Source organism: Rhinatrema bivittatum, chromosome 8 (assembly GCF_901001135.1).
Source record: "Rhinatrema bivittatum chromosome 8, aRhiBiv1.1, whole genome shotgun sequence".
NCBI lineage: Eukaryota > Metazoa > Chordata > Amphibia > Gymnophiona > Rhinatrematidae > Rhinatrema > Rhinatrema bivittatum.
Window position 1 is genome coordinate 74,336,936 of NC_042622.1, and position 12,191 is coordinate 74,349,126.

The 12,191-nt window shown below is 41.7% G+C and overlaps 1 protein-coding gene across 7 annotated transcripts in view; it reads left to right on the top strand.

The window, feature by feature from the left end:
• Positions 1-12,191, top strand: part of NDRG3 (NDRG family member 3) — a 219,394-nt gene that overhangs the window by 49,390 nt on the left and 157,813 nt on the right. For all 7 annotated transcript variants that reach the window (XM_029614181.1, XM_029614180.1, XM_029614176.1 and 4 more), the window contains one exon: positions 11,199-11,304. In XM_029614181.1, the coding sequence (XP_029470041.1) occupies positions 11,199-11,304 (106 nt within the window). The remainder of the gene's footprint in view (positions 1-11,198; positions 11,305-12,191) is intronic.

The following is a 12,191-nucleotide window of genomic DNA, read 5'->3' on the forward strand; positions in this document are numbered from 1 at the left end:
AGCATGTGTCCAAGATTTATAGATGACAGAAGTACTCTGGACTGATCAATTTGTATTCAGTTTACATTAGCAGTAACTCAAGTTGGTAAAGTGTTGCCTTGCCTTGTAGAAGGTAAAACTTTTTGAGAGTCAATTGATATGAAAAAAAAATTGAATCCTCATTTTTTAAAGACATACTTGTCTCCATTAGACCAAAATGTAACAACTTTGGTAGAGACATCTAATTTAATCTTTTTACAGTTGCTTACAAAATAGTGTTTAAAGCAAACTAAAAGACAAAAAAGTACCAATTCTCAGTGGGCTCCATGACATTCAAAGGAGCCAAACAGCATTCGTGAAAAGCTGAGCACCTATGGTCAAAACATCCTGATGACTGTTACAAAGGCGACTATAGATTTGGCATTATGGAGCTATAGGAAGATCCTATTAACTACTAAGAGATTTTTTTATTACTAGGGCAGTGTTGCCCAACCCTATCCTGGAGGTATATCTATCCAGTCAGGTTTTCAGGATTGCCACAATGAATATGCATGACACAGATTGCCATATACCAAATGTCCAATGTATGTAAATCATCTCATGCATATTCATTACAGATATCCTGAAAACCTGACTGGTTAAGTGTGCCTTTGGAGGAGGGTTGGGAAACACTGCGTTAGAGGTTTCCTTAAATTGACCACTAGAATTGTTTTGAAAGGTGAAGTTATTGCTTGAGAACTACTAATGTTAGTAGTGAGATTTGCTGATTACAGTATCAGAAAGATTTATCTCTTACAAATCTTCTTTCCTGTGATTCATGTAGATTTTGCTTCTGGCTGCAGTGAGCAATTGTAAGGAGTCCAAGTGAAATACTTTTTACAGCATAATTGATTCTGATATTACTTCTATTTTATCTTCTGTTAAGTCCTGCTCATTTCCTCCTGATCTTTACTGGCAAATTGACCTTTGCTAAGACTATCTAGACCAGTGGTTCTCAACCTTTTTTCTGTCAGGACACACCTGACATATGGTTCTCACATGCGTGACACACTGAACATGTGACCATCACCAGGCTAAATGTAAACAAACACTCTGCATTCCACAGGAACCCCCAACAATGGGTGCAGAGCAGAACTAGGACATGCCCCATTCAATTTACCATACCAAAAAAAAATATTTCTGGTGACATCTCAATAACAGCAACATATACACTCTCTCCTATCAGGTGCAATAGTCCTCCTTATGAAAAAACAGTAATTTACCACCAATGCATGTTCTATTGAGAAAACACAACAAATAATATTGATACAAATGCCTACATGCTAGTAAAATATTTCACCTCTGTCACACACCATAGAATCAACCTCACCAAGTATAGAAAGATTACAAATATGGAAACAGAAACTGGAATGGAAACCCAAAAAAAGCCACTTTGCATTCTGTGCAAAACAAAAATATAGCACCTATCAGACTTCCAGGATCTGAAATAATGCGCACAAAGTTACACCTGCATTATGGAGCTCAAATAGTAACAACCTTACCTATGAAAAGGCAGCACTGCAAAAATTACACCAGGCCCTAAACACCAATACACCTATTAGGAAAACAGAACAAGCCAAGAAACTACAAGCTCACAGAACATCCTTAGCTGGGTCACACATGCAGAACACAGACAGACCCTCACAAAGTACAGAATAAAGTGACCTGCCTGATCGATTTCTCTCTTTCTCTTTCTTTCTCTCTTTCTTTCTCTTTCTCTCTCTCACTCACCCCCACCCACAGCAGCTACAGCACAAGGTAGCCGGTATGCTGCTATCAAAAGCGAGTCCTTACAGGCTGGAAACTGCAGCAGGAGTGACCTCCCCAGCCCCACAGCGCTAAGAAGGAAGCACTCAGCTGTTTGCTCTGTGCCACGATCAATTGTAGCACAAGCAATCAGCTGAGAATATAATTCTATGCTTTACTCCCCACCCCAGCCTTTTTTTTTTTTTTGGCAGTTTTATTATTATAATAAATTTTATATTTTCTTGCTGGTGTCGCGCTGGCGAGAGAAGGGGAGGTCTGAGCCAGGGAGCAGCGGCGCCATAATCCTGTAGGCCCTGGCAAAGTAGCCAGCATCAAAAGCAATTTCAGCAGCAATCATGCATGGCCTTTTCTTCTTCCCGCGTGCCAGGTAAACATCACTTCCTCTTCCAGGCCACAGGGGCGGGAAGAAGAAAAGGTCACGTTCCTGTTGCCGGCTTCTACAAACACTGCTTCCGTTCCCCTCGGGGCTTGAATGTGCTGATAGCCCAGGCAGGAACAGCAACAGTGTTAGTCTCGCTGAGGTGAAAGAGGGGGGAAGAGCAGCGGGTGCGTGATACACCTGTCTGTGCTTTGCACACACTAGTGTGCCGTGACACACCAGTTGAGAACCGCTGATCTAGACAATTGTAAATGCTTCATTAGGTTCTAGGGCTATTGAAAGAAAGCTGCTGTTAGCCGATTACTAAAGAAAACTTATCTGGACATATCAGATGTAGCAAACTATACTGTAGGAATTATTAGGAAGGGAATGGTTAATAAAACTGTGCCTCTATATCGCTCCATGGTGAGACCGCACCTTGAATACTGTGTACAATTCTGGTCGCCGCATCTCAAAAAAGATATAGTTGCGATGGAGAAGGTACAGAGAAGGGCAACCAAAATGATAAAGGGGATGGAACAGCTCTGCTATGAGGAAAGGCTGAAGAGGTTAGGACTTTTCAGCTTGGATAAGAGACGGCTGAGGGGAGATATGATAGAGGTCTTTAAGATCATGAGAGGTCTTGAACGAGTAGATGTGAATCTGTTATTTACACTTTCGAATAATAGAAGGACTAGGGGGCATTCCATGAAGTTAGCAAGTAGTACATTTAGTACTAATCGGAGAAAATTATTTTTCACTCAGCGCACAGTAAAGCTCTGGAATTTGTTGCCAGAGGATGTGGTTAGTGCAGTTAGTGTATCTGGGTTTAAAAAAGGTATAGATAAGTTCTTGGAGGAGAAGTCCATTAATGGCTATTAATCAATTTTATTTAGGGAACAGCCACTGCTATTAATTGCATCAGTAGCATGGGATCTTCTTAGTGTTTGGGTAATTGCCAGGTTCTTGTGGCCTGGTTTGGCCTCTGTTGGAAACAGGATGCTGGGCTTGATGGACCCTTGGTGTGTCCCAGCATGGCAATTTCTTATGTTCTTTAGCAAAAAGTTTGAAAAATATGTATTGAGCTAATTACAAATCTTCTTGGAGGAGCATCACATTCTAGACAAATATTAATATAGCTTTAGAGTTGGGCACAGCACTGAAACGTTTAGTCTCAAGCACTGATTTTTGTTGTTGTTCAAGGTCTTGACAAGGGGACCTCTGTGATATTTGTCTTTGTGTTAGCAAATTTTGATACTACACGATATGCCATCTAGAGTCAGTTGGCATAAGAGGTACAGTCTTAGGTGGTTTTGTTTCTTTGTGATAAACAGTTACCAACAACTGAAGTGTGGCAATGAATTCTCCTCTTTCAAAGAAATTACATGTAGTGTTCTGCAGGGATCATGCATTATTTAATATTTGCTTACATCTCTTAGGAAAACTCATTTCTACCTTTTTGGAATGTGTTGGAGAATATATGCAGACAATATCCAATGCTATGTACCTGTTGCATCCTTGCTATACAAGAATCAGTAGGTTCATTAATGAGCTGCATTGTAATTGAAAGGTGAATATTTCAAAATAAATGAGCTTTAAATATGAAAAAGACTGAAATATTTTGGATCAGTTAGGATCCTGTTTCTTCTGATTGGCTAACTTTAAGATAAAGAATCCTGCTCATCTGACTTCTCCCTAGATGTGAGATCTGTATTTTATCCTTTATTCCAGAATGACTTGTAAACCACAAATCAGTGGTGGTCTGAAGCTGGGTTCTTTAAGCTGCACCTTGTGCAGCAGCTTAAGTATATTCTTTCTGTTGTCAACTTCCATATTATAATCCAGGCATTGATTTTAAATATTAAGGACTATTGCAATTCATGATATGTTGGCCTCCTGGAAAACAGTTATGCCCACTGCAGATTCTTGAAAACTCAGTCGCTAGACTAGAGCTTTCCAATGTGTGTGTCATGACACTTTAGTGTGTCGCCTGCAGTGTGCCGGTGTGTTGCGCAAGCCCGGTGCACGTGAGGGGTGGAGCAAGTGACGTCACAAACTTTACTTCCTTGCAGCGAAAGCAAGATTTCCAGCAACCGAGCAAATTTTTGTTGTAGGTTCGCCTGGCCTATTCTTAAGGGGAAAAAAAAGTACTTCACTGCAGACCCCGTGGTGATGCGACTCTGGCACAGGACCGGCCCTCCTTCTTTGTTAATAAATGAAGGTGTGGGCCGGTCTTGCGCCAGAGCCGCAGCTCCGCAAGGTCTGCATTGTCTCACGGGGGGGTCCACAGGAGCAGTTATGGTGTCTACTTTCCAGTATTGCACCACGCTCGCCCCCTGCCTAATTGTAGAATCACCAGGGCTGGTGGAAGCACTAGGGCGGCGAATTAGGCCTGGGCCTAAGGCGCTGAGCAGTGGTATACCGAGGGGAGGTCAGGGGGAGCCAATGCGGCCGCCGGTGTACCTTGTACCACTGGCGGCTGAGCAGTGAACTACTGCTGTGCTGTGCGCCGGGGACACACAGCAGGAAGATAGGCAGGGCCGTAGTGGAGCTCATGTCACCAAGGCCTGAAGAAAAAGGTAGTGTCCAAACCTGCAGGTGCTCCTCCTCCTTCCTGCCCGTGCGGCCCCAGAAGAAAACGTTGCCGGAGCCACGTGGGCAAGAAGGAGGAGCATAAACCACGTGCAGAAGAGGAGCAGCGTTTATAGTCATCCACGAATCCCAAGTTGCAGCGGGCTGAGAAGAGGAGGAGGCCCGGAAGCAGGGCTGCCGCTGCGGATCCCACATTGTGGGCAGCCCGAGAAGATCAGGGTTGCTGCAGAGCCCATCCTGTGGCGACCCGTGAAGAGGAGGCCCAGAGGCAAGAGAGAGACTGAGAGCCTGTAGAGTGTGTGTGTGAGTGAGTTGAGAGTCTGAATGTTTGCAGAGACAGTGAGAGCCTGTGCTTGAGCAAGACAGCATGTGGGATTGAGAGAGAGCCTGTGTGTGTGTCAGACAGCATGTGCCAGTGAGAGACTTTGTGAATGATTGTATGAGAGAGAGCATGTAGATGCCAAGGTCTTTCAATTCTTTATTGAAGTGGAGACATATCTAAAATATTACAGCCCGACTCTGGCAGAGTTTCGCCGTTCACACCGGCTACCTCAGGGGCTAAAAATAAATCATAAAGAACACAATCTTTAATAAAAATAAACCTCAGATGAAATAATAAATAAATACTAATAGCTCCAAATATTAATAAAATATCATTGTTAAAATACAAAAAATTGAGATGGTGACATTATGTTAAAAACCTCTACGGTTAAAATTTGCCTATATCAAAAATTAATCTCAGTTTACAGATTTGATATTCCAATTTTTAAATATCAAAGAGGGTTATGTTTAATGATAAAATATACCTTAAAATTTCTTTTAAAAAATTTTTCTCAATCAATTTATTTAAAAAAAAATTTTTTTGAAAAGAAATTTTTACCTTAGATATCTATATTTTGTTTGGACTCAGGTTTGCTGAGCAAGCTTTAGGCTTGTATATCAATATAGTCTGTGTATACGTAATCCGCAATGACATTGAATCTGTAAAATTGTATATGAAATTGTGCATACATTGTTACAGTGAATTTTCATTTATTTGAAAGAATATCTTATTAATAAAATTCTGTTTTGGTGAATAGACTGACCTTATCTCTTTTAAAAGTGAATCATAATCTTGTAGATAAGACTCTTCTATTGGCTCCTAAACTCAAAAACTGCATTGGTTATATAGTGCAACAAAAATTATGTATCAAAAATAAGTAAATACTAATAAAGGTGTTTATTTCTTAGTAACCTAAGTGTGAGTTTGTATAAATAATGTGAACTATTGAGTGCATTGAAAACAGCTATGCTTGTACTCCCCAACTATAAAATTAATCCCATTCCGCCAGTGAAAAGCAAATGCATTGGGATACATATAAAGTGTGTGTGATTAATGTTGTGTGTTAAGACTCCAGCATTAGAGAAATGAACAATACACTGACGGCTTCACTTATACTCCTTCAACTTGAGAAATTATGAAGTGAGCACAACCCATATCGTAAAATCTTAAAACCAGAACATCGAGTGTTTAAAGCCCAGCGGAGAGAAAGTGGAGCGATGTACATATCGTGGGATATTAAAATCATAACATTGAGTGTTTAAATCCCAGCAAAGGGGAAGTAAACCGGTGCAACGGCGAAACTACTTGTGCTCCTTGAATATGAAGTAAAGTTATTTAAATAACTTGAAACTGTAGAAATCATAGTGCTATAATTGCAAACAATGCAATATGCAAAGAATATTTATAATCATAATAATATGAACATTGTGACAAGAGGTTAATTTGTGCAGCCGACCCACAATGAAATGTATATTATGTTTGACTCAAAGCGGTGTGTAATACTTTACTGAGATTTTGTTAAAGAATTTATACACACACTAGCGGTACCCGGCCACGCGTTGCAGTGGCAGAGTCAGGTTCTTTACCCTCCCTCCCCCTTCCCCTTGCTCATTTACCTCAGTTACTCATCCTCCTCCTCCCCCCCCTCACCCCCCCTTCCCTCCCCTATCCCCACTCCAACTCTCTCCCCTCACACTCACCTCTCCCCTCATTCTCCCTCCCTTGACACTCACCTCCCCCCGCCTACTGCCTACCCTTCAGATCAGAAAACCTTTGTCTTTCTATTTCTGTGGGAACCCCCCAATCCCAACCCTTTAAATCAAATAACCCCCCACCCTCCTGCCCCCTCCCAAGACCTGGGAAATTAAAATTGTTGGTGCTACATGTGGTCTGTCCCTGGGCGTCTGTGCGTGTTATGTAGCCAATTAGGGGAGTGCCTAACCAAATTTGCACTTCCAAATTTGTTTTGTGGTCTGGGGAGGGCTATTTTGGTGCATTCCCGAGATCGTGCAAGTTTAGTGTATGTATTTGTGTGTGAACCTTCCCCTTCTCCCGAAAAAACAACCCTATGAGAAAAGTTCTCTTAAACTAACCACCCCCACACTCTCCTAACCCTCCCCCCAGCCCTGCGAAAAACAGTAGCCGACCCCCCCTGCTCCCCAGAGTTGCTGAATGAATGAAACCTGCCCCCCCTCGTGACCCCTCCCCAAGATGTTCGCAATAAATTCATTACCCCCCCCCCCCCCCCCCCCCCCCCCGGAGACCTGATGAAAATTGTCAGTCTGTGGAGCGGGTGTCCAGGAGCGATGTATTGGCTTTGGTCCGTTGGCTGCGAGCACTGAAACGGGTTCAGACGGCCCTTTGCCCTTACTATGTCAGTGGGGTGGAGCAATGGCAGCGGTAGGTCCTCTGACATAGTAAGGTCAAAAGTCCGCCGGCTGCCAGTCCTGAAAATGGCGCCGAGGGGCCCTCGCCCTTACTATGTCACATGGGCTACTGCCGCCCTTGGTGTCCCGAGTGGCATAGTAAGGGAAAGGGCCGTCGGCACCATGTTGATTGCTGGCAGCCGACGACCATAGTGCAGGAGATGTGTCCCGGACTGGTCCTGGCCCCCCACTGGAGCCTCCCGGACTTCTGTCAGGTTTTTTGTGTGTGTTGGGAGGGCCTGGGAAGTAAATCAATTTGGCATGTGTGTGGGGGGTGTATTTTATCTGTAAAGGAAATAGTTATCTTCTGGCGAAAAAAGTGCGCAAATGTGTTAAAATGGAAGTGAAAAGTGGACCTGGACTGGTGAAATGATTAGTGTAGCGTGTGTTAGTGTAAGGTGTAACAGATGGTGCTTACGTCCAGCAGATGTTGCTGTTTTCTCGAAACAATTTTTAAACCTATTTTACCTGTCACAGGTGTAACATATCTGTAATATAAGTACAGAAGAACCTTCCTGTATGCGAAATGAAGGTTGTGTCCAAATTTGGAAGCAATCTGTTCGGTGGTTTCTGAGATTAGTGATTTTGTCCAAACTATTTATCATTTTTATTTATATAGATAATGCGAATGGTGACAGCTAACCAAACTGTGAAGAATAATTGATTTACCTTGCACTTCACTTCCGGATTATAGTCTCCACTCGTAGTAACAAACATTAAAGCTCTACCGCTGAACCATTTTTAAAGCAAAGGTTTGGCGCCAAAAAGAGCTGTCAATCATCTTGCCGTTTACAGAATGGGAAGGCAACAAAAACAATCTAAAGTTATGAAAAAATTTCAACTTAAAAAGATGACTAATGAAAATTTGAACTTAAAATATTTCTTTTTACGTTTGAGTATGTCAACCTGTCAATCATGCTGGAGGTGTGGCTATGATGTGACGTTTCAAAAGGATGTGTGCTATGAGTGAATGTGAAACTAACACGCGACTTGACCATATATATGAGTGGACCATAAGATAATTTTATGCAAGTTACGTAGAAACTAGAGTACATCGTCAAACATAAGGTGCGTTCATCATCATCGGACATAGGGTGCATATAGCTCTTCGTGTATGGGTATGTTGGGACTGAGGGAAGAGTCCAAATTCGGTAGGCGGAGGGGGCAAGACTTATTAACTAAAAATGCTACAACATTAGGAGACCGTGGATGGGTGAGAGAATTGGAAAGGTGAGAAATGAGAGAGGAGAACTTTTGAGAAGATTAGTGTGTGTCAAGCAGAGGTGGGTAATGAGTTAGGAAGTTGCATTCAGCTTAACCAACACCATCTCTGAAAGTTTGGCTGAATAACCATGTTTTGAGTTCCTTGTTGAAGGATTTGATGTCGCTAAGTGTGCTTAGGTACTGTGGTAAGGAGTTCCATAATTTGGGTCCTGCGATGGAGAAGGCTCTGTTCCTAGTGTTGGTAAGCTTTGCTAAAGGAAGAGAGGGTATGTCTAGGTGTAGTTTGTAGGCGGTTCTGGTCGTACGTTAAGATTTGTGTTTCTGAATCATGTTATTGAGGGCGGAGTTGTCTTCTTTGTAAATTGCATTGTGAACTATTGTTAAAGTTTTGAATTCAATTCTTTGCTCGATCAGAAGCCAGTGAAGACTTTTCAGAACAGGGGTGATGTGTTCTGATTTCTTCTTGCCGGTTAGGATTCTGGCTGCGGCGTTTTGTAACAGTTGAAGTGGTTTTAAGGTAGATTTTGGAAGGCCAATCAGGATTGAGTTGCAGTAATCGAGGCTGTTGAAAATAAGAGATTGCAGCATGGTGCGGAATTCTTGTTGGTGAAGAAGCATCTCATTAAAGAGGTAAATCGAATAACACAATAACCGTTTTATTATTGTTACTAATAAATTATAACAACATTAATCTTGGAATATTATATATTTTAATATAAATGAGAGGTTTTCACAAGATAGGTTGTATCGTGAAACATTTTATTTATGTATATATTTAAGGAAACAAACATAAAATGTTGAAATACATTTCGTTCATTTAACCTTTGACCTCTGGTTTGCTAGTAGACTGAATTACAGTGTCACAAAATTGTTTGTCTAAAAAGTGTGTCACCAACATGAAAAGTTTGGAAAGCTCTGCGCTAGACCGATAACAAGCCTAGACGAAAATCTCACAATGGCTAAAGGTACAGGCTAAAGGTACAGGATTGGCTTATGGTAACGTTTCATTCAGGACTGGTTTTCAGAGCACTTGGAGGTGAGGTTTCTACTTTTTTGAAATAACTTTTTTCAGTTTTATACTCCTATGTACTGCTTGCATTCAAAAGATAAGTTATTAATTGTCATTTCTCATAAGATTTATCAGCTCCAAGGCATGCAGAAAAAGAGCGCTGTTCATAGTTGTTTAAAGAAACATACATAGTTGGTCCTACACTGTGGAACACACTTTCTCAGCATATTAAGGATGAGGTCAACTTGAAGGGGTTTTTTTGGAAAAAAACTAGAATCTCACCTCTTCACATTTTGCATTTTTAATAATGTAATCGTGTGAAGGTAGTAATTCATTATTTTCCTAATGTGCATAATTGGCAGTGCTTTTCATTATTTTATCTGATTATGATTATATTTGTTTTGTCATTTCTGCAGTTCTGAGTGTTAACGTTTTTTATGTAATCTGCTTAGAATAATTTATGCAGGTGGAATATAACTCTCTTTTTAAATAAAAAAATAAATATTTTGGTGGAGGGCATGACCCAAGGTCTGGAGGACAAGGAAAGGGAAAGAGTGATATATGGTCTACAAGTTTAAGGTGTTGAAGGGGACAGGGGAGAGGGAAGGGGACAGAGGAGAGCAAAGGGGAGTGATTTATGATCAGTGGATTTGTGTGGGGGGATGGAGTGTAAGGAAGTGCTCTTGAGGGAGCCTACCAAGAGTATCTAGAAATCTCAAAATGCTAAATTCATCACTTGTGCAACCCTGTAGCCAGGTCATGGAGAGGACTTCTGCTGCCTGCAAATTTTAGTTTTACTAGGGGGGTCATTTTCAAAAGGGATTGCATGCGAAAAGGGACTTTTTGCGTGCGATACCTAGATCGGGGCGGGTTCTGGGCGGCATCTGCACGGGGAGGACTCTGGGTGGCACCGGGGCAGACGCTGCGAAGACGTCGCTGATGGCGAAAAGGTAAGGGCCCTTTTCGCTGTCAGTATCGCACCCAATAGCACCACCTTTTATGATGACGCTATTGGGTGCGAAAGCCAGCAGTGATCGCACCGCGGAGGCGCCATCGCTGCTGGCTTTCGCAGGCCTGCCCCTCGCTTCGCCACCCCCCCCCCCCAAGTTATTGCCGGATTTTCTAAAGTCTGCGACCTTAGAAAATCCAGGCCTAGATTAGGTAAAGAGAATGGGGGAAGAGACTATGGTGAAATGGTGGATGAAAACAAGAGAAAAGTGTAAAAAAAAAAAAAATCCCCACACTACAAAAAAACCCCACAAAACTAAAGATCAAAATACAAAACCAGAACAAAAAAAGACTCAAAAAGAAATTGAGTAAATAAATATTTTCTCCAACTTGGGTAGTTCTCAATTTTTCCACATCTGGCCTTGTTTGTAAGTCCTGAGATGGTCACCTTTAAAAATAAAAACACAGATTTTGGTGGAACAGAGTAGAGAGTGTGATAATTACTAATTGAAGGTTCACTGTTGTCTTTTCTAGGAATATGACATTGAAACGGCTCAGGGACTTCTGCATGTCACCATGCACGGCACCCCGAAAGGAAACAGACCAGTCATCCTTACTTACCATGACATCGGCCTCAACCGTAAGCCTGCAGACAGACAGACATGTGTTACATATAGTAATACAGTTAGTGAAGCAGCTGAAGATTAAAATGGTCCATTCAGTCTGCCCAGCAAGGAGCTTAGGGTAATAACTTCCCCTCTGTTAAAGAAAGCAATTGCTGCTCCATGCAAGTACTCCATGCAGAAATGTAAACTTTAGATGTTTCTTCAGTTCCATTCTCTAGCCACTAGGGATCCTCTGTGTTTGTCTCACACTCTTTTGAATTCCATTACCATTCTTGCTTTGCTACCTCTTCTGGGAGGGCATTCCATGCAGCCTCAGACCTTTCCTTGAAAATATATTTTCTGACATTGTTCCTGAGTCTTATCCCTTGGAGTTTCATATCATAACCACTAGTTTTACGACTTCCTTTGAATCAGGAAAAGGTTTGATTTTTGTGCATCATTAATTCCCTTCAGGTATTTGAAAGTTGATATATCTCCCCTGTTTCTCCTCTACTCCAGGATATACATATTTAGTTTCTCCAGTCTCTTTTCATAAATCTTCTGGTGCAAACCCCACACCATTTTGGTTGCTTTTTTTCTGGACCACTTCCATTCTGTCCTTAACCTTTTTGAGACATGGTCTTTAGAATTGAACATAGTTCTCCAGGTGAGACATCACCAAAGAACTGTATAGGATTAGTATTACTTTCTTTTTTTCCTGCTGGTTTTCTATGGTGAAACTCGAGTAAGTGGACTGTATTGTAACAGCAAATGATTTAGAGAGGACATTTTTGTGACTGAAACTGATCTCTGACTCCTGCTGCTGCAGGATCTTAAGTCCCATGCACAGTCCATACTATAAGTATAGGTCAGCTGTATTAAAGTCTTATTTTGCTTGGCTCAGATTCCTTAAAGGTAAAGG